This window comes from Bos mutus, chromosome 15 (genome assembly GCF_027580195.1).
Source record: "Bos mutus isolate GX-2022 chromosome 15, NWIPB_WYAK_1.1, whole genome shotgun sequence".
NCBI classification, from domain to species: Eukaryota; Metazoa; Chordata; class Mammalia; order Artiodactyla; family Bovidae; genus Bos; species Bos mutus.
The window spans coordinates 63977957-63996545 of record NC_091631.1 but is presented as its reverse complement, the minus strand read 5'-3'; the positions used below and the strand labels follow the sequence as shown (position 1 = coordinate 63996545).

Sequence of the window (18589 nt, the reverse complement as noted above, 5' to 3'; positions counted from 1 at the left end):
TAAAATATTTCACATCTCACTTCACATGTAGAACTAAAACTGAGCTTCTTTTTACTGACTCCTGACCAAGATCTTAATGGGGGTGTACATTTTAGGACTTGACAATATTTTGTGTTTAGTTTTTCCTTAGCTTCTCCAACAAGGATTTTGGTTATTTGAATAGATTATCAAAAAGCAATAATGAAAAAAAAGAAACCCATCATACCAAAAATAAATAAATAAATAAACATTCACTGCTCAATCATTAATTTCAACATGCTGACCTACCTGCATCAAATAAGGGCAAGAAGAACACCTTTAAAAATGAAATGTAACTCACTTTAAAAATGGGCAAAACAGAGGGGCAAAGTAGAGAATGTACAATTTTTGCATAAAATTGGTTCATTTTTTTTTCCAGTGGAAACCCCAGAGAGGCAATGATTTGTCTCTCCAGGTTTCTGAATGCCTCTCTGACTAACTGTTATGGCTAGGTGAGCTCTGGGAGAATTTCTTCATGTTTATGCCAACTGAGCAGCATTCTATTTTGGGGAAGAGAAAGAACTCTGGTATCAGGAAACACAGTCTACTGGAATTAACCTCCACCAGTTAAAACCTTTTCAGGAACCACAAATTTTTTAAGCTATATAAGAGTACAACACCACCCAATAATAGGTTACATGTTTTGATTGCAATGGCGTGAAGTACCATTTTGTAATGCATCTTTTATTTATTTATATTTGGCTGCACTGGGTCATTGCTGCTGTGTGCAGATATTCTCTTGTGGTGGCAAGCGGGGTCTACCCTTCATTGCAGTGCGGGGCTTCTCATTGAGGCAGCTTTTCTTGTTGCAGAGAACTGGCTCTACAGCGCGTGGGCTTCAGTAATTGCAGTATGTGGCTTTAGCTGCTTCATAGCATGTGGAATCTCCCTGGACCAGCGATCGAACCTGTGTCCCCTGCCTTGGCAGGTGGATTCTTAACCAAAGGACAACCAGGGAAGTCTTCTAATGCATCTGTAAATGTGACACCATATCACACTAACCTAAATCTGCTGGGTGCCACTAAATCCTTGTACACTCGGATTAAAAAGGAAAACAGAGGGTCCTTGGGGTTCAGGACAAAGGGAGGGTGGCGAAATATACTGTGCTAAGTCAGTTCAGTTGTGTCCAATGCTTTGTGACCCTATGGACTGTAGCCCTCCAGGCTCTTCTGTCCATGGGATTCTCCAGGTAAGAATACTGGAGGGGGTTTCCATGCCCTCGTCTGGGGGATCTTCCCAACCCAGGGATGGAACCCACATCTCTTAACATCTCCTGCATTGGCAGGTGGGTTCTTTACTACTAGTACCACCTGGGAAGAGACCCCAGAGAAAGCAAATGAACATTATATTATAATCCTACTCTGACTTATGATCAAACTGACATACATTCAAGAAAATACTTTTAAATGAAAATAAAATTACAGAACTTACTGTGTGGTCTTGCATTATTATTTTTTCTGCAGGTGCAACGCGGCCAGTCAGAGACATCTGGCATCCAAAATGCAGCCCCCAGGTCTCCAGCTCAAAACGAGCATCCTTGTTTCTGTTACAGAGTTGAGTCTTAAGTCATTAAAAATGCTTACTATCTAAAAATTGTAATCATTAGAGATAAAATTATAAAGTTAATTATTCAGAGACTGATTTTTTAGGGTTCCTGACTTCTGTTTCTATTCACCATTTTTTCTCTGCTCCAAGGAATTATAGGAGGACTGCACCCATGGGGGACTCCAAGGGATGGAAAGGCTCCCAGTGTGGCCCTCTGGTAAACAGAATGGGCCACTGAGCCAAGTGTCTGCATGTGTACTCAGTCACTTCAGTCATGTCTGACTCTTTGTGATCCTACTGACTACAGCCTGCCAGGCTCCTCTGTCCATAGGATTCTCCAGGCAAGAATACTGGGTTGCCATGCCCTCCTCCAGGGGATCTTCCCGACCCAGGGATTGAACCTGAGTCTCCTGCATCTCCTGCATTGCAGGTGGATTCTTTACTACTGACTCACTGAAGAAGCCCCTGAGCCAAATAGGTCAGGCTTCAAATACAAATTCTGACACAGAATAACATGGACCTTGAGCAAACTCTGAAATCTTTTAAAGCCATGGTTTCCTGATTGACAAAATGTAGGACTAACTTAGCTATTTCATAGGGGTAATGAAAAGGTTAAATATGGCAATCCACAGACAGTGCCACCACACTGCCTGGCACATGCTAGGTGCTCAGTATAGGTGAGATATTATTCTTGATAACAAACATCAATGAAGAGACTTTGTGGAGCATCTGGATGTGGAGATGTTCCCATACCTCTGGAAGTCATCCGCAAGCCTGGCCAGGTGCTGCTGCCTTACCAAAGGATCGAGACGAGTTTCTTTAGCCACAGCCTTCATCAGCTGGAAATCAGAAGTCGCCTGGCCAGGCATCCCTATCCATTGTGAATGAAAACAAAGTGAAACATGAACAGTCCTCAATGTAATCCAGCCCATCTTAGGCACAGAGTAATAAAACTCTGAACTTAAACTGAATCAGATTCACCATCTGACAGCAATGCAAGCCTTTTCATTTAAAATGTTTTCTAGTAGTCACATTTAAAAAGAGCCAGAAAGAAACAGATGCAATTATTCAAACAGTAACTCAGAATATCCAAAATATTATCATTTAAACACATATCCAATATAAAAAGTGAGTTAATGAGATAGTTTCTCTTTTCTTTCACACTGCATCTTAGACGTCTATTCTATATCTTTACACTTACAGCACTGCTCCATCCAATCCCTCAGTTGCACTAGTCATGCGTCAAATGCTCAGTGACCAGTCTGGCTAGAGACCACCAAGAGGACTACACAGATGTGAAATGCCAGAGTATCACTAAGAACGTTCATCCCTCTCTGCAAAGATGGTATCCTTATTAACTTCTCTAATTGCAGAATAAACACATGCACATCAAACTCATTCGAGCATCATAAGTGTAAAATATAGAAAGTCCTCCCATCTTAGTCTCACCCTGGTAATCAGATGAACATGATTAAAAGAATCTTACATAGTCTTTTTTTTTTTTTTGATTCTAGTGTAGAGTGAAGATTACCTTCTGGAGCTCATGCAAAAAGAAAACAAAGAGTATTTTGGCACCTCTCAAAGAATACACCGGAAGAAAATTAAATCACACGATTTCCTAGCCTGCATGTGTGCTAATTCGCTTTAGTCATGTTCAACTCTTTGCGACACCAGGGACTGAAGCCTTCCAGGCTCCTCTGTCCCTGAGACTCTCCAAGCATGAATACTGGAGTGGGCTGCTATGCCTTCCTCCAGAGGATCTTCCTAACCCGGGGACTGAACTTGGGTGTCTTACATCTGCACTGGCAACACCTAGCCTAGTGAAGTTCAAAAACAGGGGGAAAATATCTTGGTTTTAGTAAAACATCTGGCAACCAATTTAACGTCAAAGTAACAAATGGAATACACGAGATAAGGGAAGTAAGATAACCTTCACGGTGCTGACCAATTTCCAAAGGGCACTCTACCCTCCCACTTCTTCTGTGATCAAGTAGATTACCTAAGACTCATCCTCCCTGGGCTAAATTAGAGCTCTGGCACTTATCTAACTTAAGGAGGTTTTGCCCACTGCAAAGTGTCATGAGTCTGTGATCAAGAACTTGAGAGAGAATAAAGTACAAACATTACCTGTTAGAAAGCAGAGCTCAGGAATCAGGTGGGCCATCTGAGCCTCAGAGTTGTCATTTTTCTTGTTTTTCAACAGACTAACAAGAACTGGCTGGTTCAGGTCAGATAAGATAATATCATATTGCTACAGAATGCAAGATCAATGAGGGAAAAGTTAATATGGAAACACTATACAATGAGCACCCTTGCTTAAAAGCAACAAATGAATGGATAAGAAACTCTTTTCAACAGAAGGGGAAAAAAAGTCCCTACTAATCCCCACAGTAACCTACTCATTTCTACTTCCTTCCTGGGACCTATCTCTTACATCTCAGGGGCAGCTTCATGATTTTAATTATTACCTCTTATAATTCAATACCATTATTTTTTCCCCCAAACATTTTCTTGCTCTCTTCTGAGTTTCATCCAGAGCCGTAAGCTGGATGAAATCCATAGAACCATGACCCCAGCTGCAGCACTACCAGTGGAGACTGAGGCCGACTGGCCCATGTGCCCTGGCACCTGTGTGCATTAGGACAATATCACACACAAGTTGGACGCAACGGTCATACTGAGTCAACCTCAGACTTCCCCAAAGAGCACAACTGTCCTTACTTTCCAAGACAGTATGACGTTACAGGGAAGTAGTTTTGAACTCTGACAAATGTAAATCTGGTCCACAGATAGTCTATCTACTTGGACCATGACACTGGGGAAGGGGCTTACCTTTCCTCCTCTATGAAACGAGGAGAACAAGAGCCCAGAGGCGTCCCATGTAAACCACTAGCACGGTGTCTGGTTTATAATAAGTCCTCGGCAATCATTAGCTCCTTCCCCACCCCCTTTCCCTTCATAAACTTGAATTTCCACATTCTCACCTTGCCATGAGTTCATTTACCTTCCAAAGGCAAAGTTTCCATTAACACCAGTATAGCTTACTCAACACTGGTGACAGAACAGGAATTATAATTTACAAAATGTCTGGGGACCACGTGATGCTGACATCAATAATTATAATGCAGGAAGCCAGCAGTGAGGGCTTCTGTCTTCAATAAAGACTTTAAGTCATTAAAATAAAAACCAATTCAGGAAACAGCAATTTAAAGTGGTGATTACAACAACGCTATGGCTGAAAAGCGTGGAGAAGCATTGGTAGAAAGAGTTTTTATACACGACCTCGTTCATTCATATCTTGTGCTTGCTATATTCCAGGGACTGAAGGGAATACAAATAAAAAAGAGGCACAGTCCCTGCCTTTACACATAACTACATTATCTACAAAGCAAGGTAGACCAGAAGCACAAATAATACATGTACGCTAAGCATTTATTGTTTTCCTCATTTAGTCTTTTTTTTAATGGATGAGTACTGTGTTTTTTTAAATTAAACTATAATTGATTTACAAGGTCCTGTTGTTGTACAGCAAAGTGATGGAGTTTTAGTTAGATATTCTTTCCAGATTCTTTTGCCTTATAGGTTATTTAGTATAGTTTTTTAATACTAAATATAAAAATATTTAGTATACTTCCCTGTGCTATACAGTAGGTCCTTGTTGGATACCTACTACATATATATTAATAGTAGTAGCGTATATGTTAATCCCAAGCTCCTGTTTTATCCCCCACTTCTCCTTTCATAATCATAAGTTTGTTTTCTGTGTTTGTGAGTCTATTTCTCTTTGGTAAATAAGACCCTTTCCTCACTTACTCTTAACAACAGAGTGTGATTGTTGTGTGCTCTGTTGTGTCTGACTCTGCAACTCTGTGGACTTCACCTGCCAGGCTCCTCTGTCCATGGGATTATCCAGGCAAGAATACCTGAGTGGGTTGCCATGCCCTCTCCAGAGGATCTTCCTGACCCAGGGATCAAGCCTGCGACTCCTGCATTGGCAGGCAGATTTTTTTACCACTTAGCCATCTGGGAAGCTCTTAACAACGGGATTGTGAGTCAAATATTATTATCATCTTCTTCACTGATGAGGAAACATCATTAGAAATTAAATAACTTCCCAAGGTCCTGTAACTGAAAATTAGCACAACCAGGATTTATCACTTAAGACTTGGGAGCCTCTGCTTGTTACACCACTCGGGGCTGGTTCCCTCACAAGGAATAGGGAGCAAGGTAGTGAAAATAATTTATGGCTGGTAAATTAAGGAAGGCTTCACGAAGGAGGCAGAATCCAAGACAGCACCTTGAAGAAAATGCAGGAGTATTATAAGTTCTGGGAACAGCTCAAGCAAAACTGGGATATATTCCAAGAAGAGGGTATTCTACTATTTACCTAGAGCATGGTCAAGAATTCTACCCACTAAGCTGTGTAATCAGGTGAACTTTATTGTCTCCCAATTTTCTTAGCATTTGGCAACAGTTTTTATGATAAGATAAAATAGAGAAATATAAAGGTCAATATCAAGATGTCTTCCAGTAAAGTTGCCCGGATATAAAATCAATACACAGACATCACTTGCATTCCTATACACTGACAATGAAAAACCAGAAAGAGACATTAAGGAAACAATCCCATTCACCACTGCAACAACAGCAACAACAAAAATACCCATGAATAAACCGACCTCAGGAGACAAAAAACCCACAGAAAACTATAAGACACTGATGAAAGAGTCAAAGGCAACACAAACAGATGGAGAGATATACTATGCTCTTGGATTAGAAGAATCAGTATTGTGCAAATGACCATACAACCCAAGGTAATCTATAGGTTCAATGCAATCCCTATGAAACTACCGATGGCATTTTTCACAGAACTAGAACAAAAAATTTCACAGTTTGTATGGAAACACAAAAGACCCCAAATAGCCAAAGCAATCTTGAGAAAGAAAAATGGAACTGGAGGAATCAACCTTTCCGACTTAACACTACATGCAAAGCTCCAGTCATCAAGACAGTATGGTACTGGCACAGAAACAGAAATACAGACCAGTGAAACAAGGTAGAAAGCCCAGAGATAAACCTATGCACCCATGGGCATCTTATCTTTGACAAAGGAGGCAAGAATATATCATGGAGAAAAGACAGCCTCTTCAATCAGTGGTGCTGGGAAAGCTGGAAAGCTACATGTAAAAGAATGTAACTAACTTCCTAACACCGTATACAAAAATAAAATGGATTAAGGACTTAACTGTAAAGCCAGAAAACTCTTGGAGGAAAATATAGGCAGTACACTGTTTGACATACATCACAGCAAGATCCTCTTTGACCCACCTCCTAGAGCAATGGAAATAAAAACAAACAAATAGGACCTAATTAAACTTAAAAACCTTTGAACAGCAAGGAAAACAATAAACAAGGTTAAAAGACAACCCTCAGAGTGGGAGAAATAATTGCAAATGATACAACTGACAAAGGAGTAATCTCCAAAATATATAAGCAGCTCATACAGCTCTATATCAAGAAAACAAACAGCCCAATCAAAAATGAGCAGAAGACCTAAACAGACATTTCTCCAAAGAATACATACAGATGGCAAATAAACACATAAAACGATACTCAACATCGCTAATTATTAGAGAAATGCAAATCAAAACTACAATGAGGTTATCACCTCACACCAGTCAGAATAGTCATCAAATAATCTACAAACAAATGCCGGCAAAAACCAACACAAAAAAAATTAAAACACAAAAAATAATAGAAAAAAAGAAAAAATCAAAACATGGCTGAAGTGAAAAAAAGGATGTCTTCTACTTTGAGAGTAGACTCTATAGTAATTTATCATCCCTTTCCTGGGACAAAGAGGAAACCATTCTAGAAACTGGTACCATTTTCTTTCTTTTTCTCCCTAATTACAATAGATATGCAGGGAATCACAACTCATTACAAAGAAAGTGAGTGGGATTTTTATCATGATTCCCTTTTCAGAATGTCACAGGTCCTCAAACACATCAAAGAAAAATGAATTTAACCATGCAGGAAAAACCCCAAACATTTAACAAACTCTGTGTTTAATAAACACTAATGGAGAACATTTTTTGCACAAAATGCTTTGCCAAATGCCAAAAGCTATATGTGTTCTGTAAGGACAACTCAATGAGGCGGAGAGGGCGAAGAAGAAGGATACAAAATGATTTCCTGAGACGCAGAATTCCCAAGGAGAGACAGGCATGGGAAAGACAATGAATCCAGTTTGAATTTTGTTCGTTTGAGATGCCTGCAGGATATTCATGCAAATGCAGCCTGAAAATGGAGAGGAGGATGTAATTTAGGAAGAAGGGCAAGACAAAAATACTATATTGGAAGCAATCTCAGAATATGAAGAAAAGATCCTCTGCAAAGGGGCCGTGGTGAGTTATAGCATTTCATGTTTGGGAGAAGTGAAGGAGGGAAATGTTGAAGGAGGCTGAGAAAGAACCACCTGAAACCACATAAAACGATACTCAAAACTCAAACTCAAACGATACTGAAACCCAGGGTGGGGAACCACCCAGGGATGTGCCGTGGGGTCAAGGAAGAGGAGTTCAGCTCACCAGGAGCAGTTTCTAGCATCCAGAGCCACCAAAAGCCCTTTAGAATAAGGTCAGTAGCTGACTTTGACCTTGGAGACCTAGTTCCATAGCAGCAGAACCGGATACCAGATTGTTGAGGCTTCCTGAAGAAGAATGGAAGAGGCGCTTGGAGCTAGTTTAGAGGACCTTTTAAAGAAATTAGCTAAGGAGGAAAAGGAGATCATTTTTCTTGAAAGTGTAGAAAGGTCAACACATTTGCTTTCTCTTTTCGTTTGTAAAACAGTGGTGAGATTTTGGAGACAGAAATATGACTGAATATGCAATAAAGAGAAGGCGCCTCTGAAAGGAACTGAAGTTGGACAGTGGGGATGGGGAAATTCTCATCACTGTGAATCCAGCTCCCAGAGTCAACACGAGATTTCATCAATAAGTGTTTGAGCATCTACTAGATGCTAGCCCTGGGTGTCCAGAAATCAAGAGTTCAAAGTTGAAGAGGGAGAGTCAGACCATTCATATCCTGCCTGTGATAACTGCAAGAAGTTAAGTACAGAGAGGGGACCTGGAGGAGAAAGTCCTAGGGCTCCCTTGACTGCTAGGGGAATTTCCCTGGCAGTCCAGTGGTTAAGACTTCACCTGCCAAAGCAGGGAGTGCAGGTTGGATCCCTGGTCAGGGAGGTAAGATCCCACATGCTTCAGAACCAAAAACTCAAAACACAGAACAGAAGCGACAGTGTAACGAATTCAATAAAGACTTTAAAAATGGTCCATATAAAAAAATCTTATTAAAAAAAAGAGTTGACTGCTGAGCTGAGTCCTGAAGGGTGTTCAGTAATTGGCCGACTGTGAATGGTGTCAAGGACGAGGAAGCGGGGTGTGAGAAAATGCATAGGGGAGTGATTGACTTGAGGAACTATGAACCGTGAGCACAGTAGAACCTTCCAAGGAAACAGGAGGGTACAGATGCGGCTCAAGAGGTGGGCAGGAGTCAGACCATAGCCCTTCCCCAAGCTAGGCGGGAGGGAGATGAGGCTGAAAGGAGAAACAAGAGCTACCTGCTTGTAGTAATCCACGTAGGTGATCTCAGCGCCGTCCCGCTTCCGGAAGGTGTGTGTAGGCTTCACCGACCAGTCAATGTCATCAATTCGATAGGTTTTATTATTGTATCTGGCAAATGCAAGAAATCTTTTAAGTTCCTCTCTGAAATCCTACAAGGTAAGTGGCTAGTTCACTACACCTTAATTCAAAGTATTATCCTCCAGAATTTCAGATATTATGAAAGATAGTAACTCAAGAATAGTCACTTAAAAAAAAAAAAGATAGCTCTTATCTGAGAAGAGCATTGATGAACTCTTCTGTTCATGAGAGGACCCCACATTCCAACAAAACCAAAGGAATAATTGCTGGCCCACCATCTGCTTTTCTCACTGAGAGACACTGTCTATGTGTGTATGTGTGTGCACACGTGTGTATGTGTGTGTGTGCACACGTGTATGTGTGTGCGTGCACTCAGTCCTGACTCTTGGTGACCCCATGAACTGCAGCCCGCCAGGCTCCTCTGTCCATGGGATTTTCCAGGCAAGAATACTGGAGTGGGTTGCCATTTTCTTCTACAGGGGATCTTCTCAACCCAGGGACCGAACTGGCATCTCCTGTATCTCTTACGTTGGCAGGCAGGTTTTTTTTACCAGCTGAGCCACTGAGGCATGCCCGGGAGATACTGTAGCTTCTGGTAAATCATGCTTAAATGTTCAAAGGCTGAAGTATGACTCCAAACCTTCCTGTCAGCTTCTGTTTTCAACTCAGAATTTTTGAACTCCCAGCTAGTTTTTCTCATTAAAAAAAAAAAAAAAATCCTAGGGAGGCTGATGAACCATGCCATTCTGGCAGCCTGCCTCATCTTCTATCTAAGGCTGGCCCTGAGCAAAACTGCAAAGCAGGTCAGCTAAGATCTTTCTAAGCTCTTTCTCCCCTTCATCAGGTACCACGTGGCCTGGAACACTCTCTCATGCCAACCCAGCCGTGGGACAGAAACCTCCTCGTCACTTTTCTCCTGGGCTCTCGGTACCTTGCCAGCTGTCTTGGAAATAGTGTGGTAAGCTAATTCATGGAGCTCATGACAAGAGGATAAAGGGGCAGTGTGGAATTGCCACCTCTCTGCTCTACAACCCAGAAAAACAACTTCAAGTGGAAATTCCAACCTAGACTAGGAGAAGGCGAGCGGGTCTTCTGTAAAAAGTGTCCATGGACTGGCAGCAGCATACAGTGGGCTTTTGTTCCTCAGGAAGTCACCTAACTGTCCACGTTTCATTCGGTTCAGTATGCACTGAGGGCAAATTATACAGACACAGCGAGAGGCTTGAAAGTCCTCAGCCATAAGGACCTCGTAACTTTATAGTGAAGATGAGACGCGGACCTGATGCTCTGTCTTGTTGCTACTGAACCAAAGTTGGGTCGGCTTGCCCAGCACAGTAAAGCCAATCTGCTGACAGCAGGCTGTGGTGAAGGAAAGTGCATCAGACACTGCTATGTGGGTACTTCAGAGACGAGCTAAGGCAGAGGATATGGGGCAGGGGTCTTCCCGGGAAGGCCCCACTGTGATGTAATAAAATGAAATAAAAGGACCCTAAAGAGGTGACGATAAGCACTGGGTTTCCAGAACAGCATAGAGCAGAGAAATGAATAATTCCAACTGAGTGGACCTTCGAGTGGACTTTGTGTGAGCAGAAATCTAAAAGGCAGAAATAGAGGCGGGGAAACCAGGCAGAGGGGCTGGAGCAGCAAAGTGCAGACCACTGGGGGTGAGGGGAGGGTAAGGAAGGACCAGGAGAGACGGCGGGGGCCCAGCACACCCCTCCAGGGAGCCTCAGCTCTAGACAACTGACAGCAGGGAGCAGACTCATCAGATCTGGGCTCCGGCCAGTGCCCAGAGCTCTTCCCCTTCCTATGTGGCATACATAATGCATTCTCTAGAGGAAAGTCTATTTAAAGGCAGGATTTTACCTTGTCAGGACAATGAGCCCAACCAGCTGTTTCTCACACGTCTGGGTAAAGCAGGACTCGCTAGTTTTGCGGCAGAGATCCGTCATGAACTCCAGAACTGTCTCGTTCCGGAGTATTTTGTAACTCACATTAGCACTCAACAGGAGTTTGGTTTCAAAGTGTGATACAGAAATGGCAAACCCAGGCCAAAGAGACAATCTTCAAAAAATAAAAAATTTTTAAATAAATATTTTAAATGTTATATCAGGATAACAATAAATATTTTAAAATGGTGACTTTATATTCTAATTCTCTCAATTTTATGAAACAATTTTTCTTTAAATCTGATTTCTTTCAGCAGCTGACTTAATGCTGCAGCTATTTCCAGCTGGAGTGTCTTTAAACATATGAAGTGAAGTGAAGTGAAGTGAAGTGAAAGTCACTCAGTCGTGTCTGACTCTTTGCAACCCCATGTGGAATTCTCCAGGCCAGAATACTGGAGTGGGTAGCTTATCCCTTCTCCAAGGGATCGTCCCAACCCAGGGATCAAACCCAGGCCTCCCGCATTGCAGGCGGATTCTTAACCAGCTGAGACACAAGGGAAGCAAATAAGGGGAAAATTTAAACATATATTAGAATAAAATACATTTCTTTAGAGCTTCGTTTCTTAACCTTGGCACTACTGACATTTTGACTGGATAATTCTTTGCTAGGGGCTGTTCTGTGCACTGCAGAGTGTGTGAGTGTGTGTGTGTGTGTGTGTGTGTGTGTGTGGTGTGCTCAGTCATGTCCGACTCTTTGTTACTCCATGGACTCTAGCTGACCAGGCTCCTCTGTCCATAGGATTCTCCAGGCAAGAATACTAGAGTGAGTTGCCATTTCCTCCCCTACAGGATCTTCCTGACCTAGGATCCCTGGGTTTGATCCAAATCTGCATCTGTTTCGTCTCCTACTTCACAGGCAGATTCTTTACCACTGAGCCACCGGGTAAGCCTGGGCATTGCAGAATGTGTAGCATACCCCTGGCCTCTACCCACTAGATGCCAGCCGCAACTCCCACGCTGTGACAACCAAAAATATCTCCAGACATTTTCAAATGTCCCCTGAGGAGCAAAACTGCCCATGGCTGAGAGCATAGCTGTTAAGACTGAAGTGTTTACGGAGGGATCTGTCCCAGCATGCAAACATCTAGGTTCAAAATAGCACACTAACTCAATGGCGAAGACAGTGACGAGACTTCACAATGAGACAGAAATAATCTAAGTGATGTCACATATGGACACACAAGAGAAACTGCAGCAGTGGCTACATCTCCTTTCCACATTTATGAATATCATAGTCTGAAGTCTTGAATAAGAAAAAGTTACAGGAGCTGTCAAGAAAGAACAATCTTTTTTTAAATCATTTCAGTTGATATTTTTGTGGACTTCATTGACTGTGATACCAATGCAAGAGTACTGGAGTGAATAACCATTCTCTCCTCCAGGGGACCTTCCCAACCCAGGGATCAATCCCCAGTCTCCTGCATTGCAGGCAGATTCTTTACCATCTGAACCACCAGGGAAGCCCCAAATATCAGCTTCAGGACCAGCATATGCACTAGCACTGAGAGAGGCTGGGAACTGGGGCCTTTTGCCACAATACTGACACCTGGACAAACATCTCCTCCAGCAACAAACTGCAGCGAAACTATCAAGGACTAAAAGTAACTGGGGCATGCACAGTTGAGACAAATTATGGACAATAAGATACAAAAATATACCAAAAAGCCAACTGCCTCTTCTGAAGAGCTGGGAGCAAAAGCAGGGTACTGTGCATGCCCGCTACACCCAACACCACTGAAGGGATGGGCAAACCACCTAAGCTAACCCTCTGGCCAGACCTCTGGACATATCCCTACCTTCACCCCACATAAGCAATCAGCTGCTCCCCTCAGGGAGGAAGCAAGCAAGGGAACCTATCATTTGTTCTTGTTCCTCCCTGTTGCAGCAGGGTCCCTGATAAAGCCTTTCCTGAATTTCCTGTCTGGTCTCTGATCAATTTCTATTGATTAAGGAGACGAAGAATGCTGGTTGGTAACAGCACCAACACCAGCTCATCACAAGACTGGACCCACGAGAATTTCTAATCCAGGTAGAGATATAAGTGACAGGGTGAATGATTAGGTGCTTTATACAGAACAGTCTGACACCACTCAACCAGCACACAGACACCCTGCCTTTTTCCTCCACCTGGCAGAAACCAAACACCCTGCATCCATTTTCTATCTTTTATGTACAGACCTTCCTCAACTGACAATGGGTTTTTATCTTCACAAACCCATCGTAAGTTGAAATATCCTCAGTCGAAAATGCATTTAATACACCCAACCTTTTCTTCAGTAACCTACTGAACATCAGAGCATCGCCAACCTTGTGTGCTCAGAACACTTACATTAGCCAATAGCTGGACAAAATTATCTAACACAAGGCCTATTTTACAATCAGGTGTTGAATATCTTGCGTCCTTTACTGAATACTGTACTAAAAGTGAAAAACAGAATGGTTGTATGGGTTCAGAAGGGTTGTGAGCGTATCAGTCATTTACCCTCATGGCTAAATGGGGTGGCTGCCTGGGTGCTGTGGCTGTGGCAGCTAACCATCATCTTCAGATAGTACCATACTCCATACCGCTAGCCCTAGAAAAGGTCAAAATCCGCAATTCCAAGTGTGGTTTCTGTTGATGGTGTATCGCTTTCACACCATTGTAAGGCCAAAATGTCATTAAATCAAAACATCTTAAGTCAGGGAGCATCTGTATTTCTCCCTTTGGGTCACTGGTTGCCTCTATTTTTGGCTCAAACACATGTTTTGGAAAGCTCAAGACCACCTTCGCTGCAGTCTCTACTTCCTAGTTTAGGATGAAGTGTTCCTCGTGGTTCTATCATTCTGCAAGTATTGCTAATGGTTCTATCATTCACTAGGGCAGCTTAGTTGGCTTGGGTATCTGACATCTTCTTACCCAATAATTTCCTACCTACCACCCTGGCTGTGTTAACTTTGTGTCAGCCGGAAAACAGAGCCCAAGTTATGAGGTATAACATAACAGAGCTTATTCTGCTCTCATGATTACTTGTCACACACACGAAGTTCAGTTTCTGAATTCTAGGATTTATGATAATTATCTAGCTCACTAATATAAGAAAACAGACTGCTACCTTTTGACATTCACCATTCTATTAAAAAAAAACTTGAAAATTAAAAAATCCATTACTTTTCTTACCACGGAGTCTCTCAGAGGAGGCATAATGGTATCATATTGCATCATAAATGATATTGCTCACATTATAACAATTTCAGAGTAACAGAAAACATAAATAAACCTACTTGTGCTGGGGAATTTCCACTGGCTCTGAAGGCTTATAGAAGTTCCGTCCAATTTGGTACATGGATAACTTTTTTAAGATCCTGAAAGTATATATATTTTAAATCTGTGTTAAACATCTGTCTATAACAGTATACTTCTAAGTTTGTATCCATGCTGAAATAAAAACGAGTAGAAAAGCCCAGAACTCTTATTGTTATAATGTTGAAAGTTTAGCTACTGTATATACCTATGAGGGTATATACAAGAACTATCACTCCACATTTGGGAATGACACAATTGAAAATAGTTCTATTCTTCCGGGTTTAACTGCAAAAGGAAGTGGTCCCTTAGCAGATATGACTGTGACGGTAACAACGTGGTTGCCGTGGCTGAGGTGAGAAAAGCCATGTCCACAGGCTCTTCTGGCCCCGTTCTTATTTTGAAATGAGGAGGCTGTTTCCTTTCTTTTTTCTTTCTTTCTTTTTGTATAAGTAATTTACAGTGTTGTATTGGTTTTAGGGTACAACAAAGTGATTCAGTTATATATGTATATTCTTTTTTGGATACTTTTCCCTTATAGGTTATTATAAGATATTGAATATAGTTCCCTGTGCTATTCAGTAGGTCCTAGTTGCTTATTTTATATATGGTATTGTGTATATGTTAATCCCAAATTCCTAATTTACCTCTAACTCCCCATCCCCTTGGGTAACCATAAGTTTATTTTCTGTCTGTGAGCCTATTTCTATTTTGTAAATAAGTTCATTGATATCATTTTTTAAATTCCACATACAAGTGATATCATATGATATTTGTCTTTCTGGGGCTTACTTCAATGAATATGATCATCTCTAGATCCATCCATATTGCTGCAAATGGCACTATTTCATTCTTTTGAAGACTGAATAGTATTCCATTGCATATATGTACCACTTCTTCCTTATCCATTCACCTGCTGATGGACATTTACGTAGCTTCCATGTCTTGGCTATTGTAAACAGTGCTGCTATGAACACTGAGGTGCACGTATCTTTTTGAATTAGAGTTCTTACTAGGTATATACCAGAAATGGGATCACTGGATTATACAGTAGTTCTGTTTTCGTTTTTTAAGGAACCTCCATACTGTTCTCCACAGTATCTGCACCAATTTACATTCCCGAGGAGTTTGGTTTCTAATGAGTCTATTCAGGCTCCTCACTGCTACTATATGACAAGGCTGCCTCTTCAGTAACTAACTCTGGCTGCTTTAGGAATGTGACACATTACTGATCTGAAGCTGCCCTGTGCATTGGGGAAACGGAAGAGTTTCAAGTCTGAAAACAGAGGTTCCAATTGTGTGCTTCTTGGCTACCCAAAGTCATCTGAGCCTCAGTCTCCTTATCTGTAAAATGGGGAGTTTAATCATACCTGCCTCAGGGCAATTGAGTAAAGATCAAGTAAACTCTAGCACCAGAGAAAGAGCTCTGTTACTGCAAAGCACCTTCCAAATGTCAGCTGACTTAAAACAATCAGGGGGGTACATGCAAAAATGGATTCTGAAGAGCGTTTTTTGATCAAAAGACACTTGCCTAGACTTCTGACTAGAATTAGGAATCAGTGTATCTGTGTGATGGAAATTCCTCTATGTGTCCTACTCAGTAAACCCAAACTCCTCTCATCCTGTCCAGAGCAAAGGGCTAAAATCTTAGGTTTTTAACACATCAACCTAGTGATCCACACCAACAGCATGGAAAACAGGGGTCCTCAAGCTTCTGAGATCCCATCTGGGAAGCTTGCCAAAAATGTGGATTTTTCAGGCCCCACTCACAAAATTCTGTTCACTAGGTCCAGTGAAGGGCTAGGGAACCTGCATTTTGTCAACTAACACCCAAGCTGACGCTGAAGCAAGTGATCCTCACATCAGTCTCAAGAACACTGAAAAGCTTAGTGACAACCTTCCTCTGTCCCCGGGGACAAGTGGGGAAAGGAAGGGGTCTGAAAGCACTGAAAGCAGATGGTGATGCCCTTTCACACCTAAAACAAATGAGCCAGGAGAAAAGCCACTCCTTCAGTTTACTGACCCAGTTTTTAAGTCTGGGGACGGAGGCTGGGAGTGGGTACAGGAAAAGGGCAAAGGCACCTGCCCTGGTCCCCGAGACATCACAACCCTTGAGGCCCCTGTCTCAACACAGATGATACTGAATCGTGACAGAGGTGCCCGTTCAAGGCTGTGATGGGCTGTGGTGCGTATTACTGCAGTAATACACAGAAGTACACAGAAAATTGCCCTAAAGAGGACATTGCTGCCGGCACACCGCCTACAAAACTGCAAATACTTTTAATACCCAGGCTCTACGCGGAAAGGCATCATTGGCCTACATTAAATTCACATTTGAGGCACTTTACTTTTTGAAGATGATATTGAAGACCTGGATGCACACAGGAGAACTTGCCGGCAGCTTTCTCGTCAGAGTGATAGTCATCTTTACAGTCTCGCCTCTTTGGGTTTCACTTGACAACTCCGTGACCTGGAAAAAGAAGCACTTAAAACAGACTCTGTATCCTCCAATGCACAGAATGTGGCTGCTAAAGCCATCAAAACTTCACAGGCTCTACCAAAAACAAAGCTGCAGCTGTTAGTGATGTGAGTGATAATCTAATCATTGGGTTACGTTTGGGAGGTTTTTTTCCTCTGTATTTTGCTAATCCCAGAAAAGCAACACATCTCTCCGCTCTCAGATTTCTTAATTGAGAATCAAAACCAGACTCAGGGTTCAAAGATTCAATCCAAAGAGAATTCAGGAATAGGGTTCTTGACTTTTGGAGGGAAAGGGGAGGTAGAGGAAAACAGGTCACAACCTAGTTTGAGAGTCTGATGAAAGTTACAGACATTCTCCCAAGAAAGTGTTACATACTTGAATACCACAACAAGGCATATAATGTACCCATTTACAGGAGTTCATGGATGCCCAAAAGCCTATTAATAAAGTGTCCTGCCCATCTTGGGGATTCCCCCATGACTCAGCAGTCAGGAATCTGCCTGCAATGCAGGAGATGCAGGAGATGTGGGTTCGATCCCTGGGTCAGGAAGATCCCTTGGAGTAGGAAATGGCAACTCACTCAAGTATTCTTACCTGGAGAACACCATGGACAGAAGAGTCTGGAAGGCTATGGTCCATGTGGTCACAAAAAGTCGGACATGACTGAGGACACATGCATGTTGCACGTTGCCCACCTTGAGTTCATGGATTTCAGAAAGAAGCCTCTCAAAAGTTCATTAAAAAAAAAAAAAAACAAAAACAGAGGCGCAGAGGAGAAGAAAGGAAAGGATAGGGAACAGACCATAGGGAAAGTAAATGTGGAAAGAGAGAGAAGAAAACCAGGACAGTTTAGACAGGAAATCTGATTTCATTTTTAAAAGGCCTAGAGAAAGCCCTAGGGTTCTTATAATCTGGAACCACATGCTAACAGTATAGTGAATGCATGAATAGGTCTTTATACCAGGTGCCTAACTAAACCTAAAGCTCCTTAGACCAAGCAAGGCTCGGTAGAGATTTTTTGGAATAAAAGAATGAATAGATCAGCCAGTAGAATCAATGGTCAAGGATTTTTCAGAAGGGTTAGGAATTAGAAGAGGTCAGTTCATTAGCAGGCATTAAGCTCGGCCAAGAGGAGCTACCCTACGTCCGAGGTCAGGGGCAGAAGCCGGGAGGACCCCATGCCCGAAGGGTGGCGGCCAAGAGGAGTTACCCCATGTCCGAGGTCAGGGGCAGTGGCCGAGAGTGCCAGGCTACGACGGTGCCGGAACGGCTGAGAAGAGTAACCCAGCGTCCGAGGTCAGGGCGACAGCCAAGAGGAGCTACCCGGCGTCCGAGGTCAGGGGCGGCGTCCGAGAGGAGCTACCCCACGCCCCCACGCCTGAGGCCAGGGGCGGCGGCCGGGAGGAACAACCCCACGTCCAAGGAGCTGTGGCTGCGTGGGCGCAGGAGGGCCTAGAGGAGCTATCCCATGTTGAAGGTCAGGAAGGGCGGCAGTGAGGAGATACCCCTCGTCCAGGTAAGGAGCAAAGGCTGCACTTTGCTGCAGCAGCCGTGAAGAGATACCCCACGCCCAAGGTAAGAGAAACCCAAGTAAGACGGTAGGTGTTGCAAG

General features: G+C 42.6%; 1 protein-coding gene across 1 annotated transcript in view; it reads right to left on the bottom strand.

Annotated features, from left to right (window-relative positions):
- The window catches only part of PIWIL4 (piwi like RNA-mediated gene silencing 4), a 55665-nt gene that overhangs the window by 23208 nt on the left and 13868 nt on the right, over window positions 1-18589 (bottom strand). Inside the window, exons 5-11 of the mRNA XM_005890045.3 lie at window positions 16844-16965; window positions 14477-14557; window positions 11133-11330; window positions 9185-9296; window positions 3691-3814; window positions 2317-2434; window positions 1450-1561 (exon numbers count right to left, since the gene is read on the bottom strand). Coding sequence (XP_005890107.2) covers window positions 1450-1561; window positions 2317-2434; window positions 3691-3814; window positions 9185-9296; window positions 11133-11330; window positions 14477-14557; window positions 16844-16965 — 867 coding nt within the window. The remainder of the gene's footprint in view (window positions 1-1449; window positions 1562-2316; window positions 2435-3690; window positions 3815-9184; window positions 9297-11132; window positions 11331-14476; window positions 14558-16843; window positions 16966-18589) is intronic.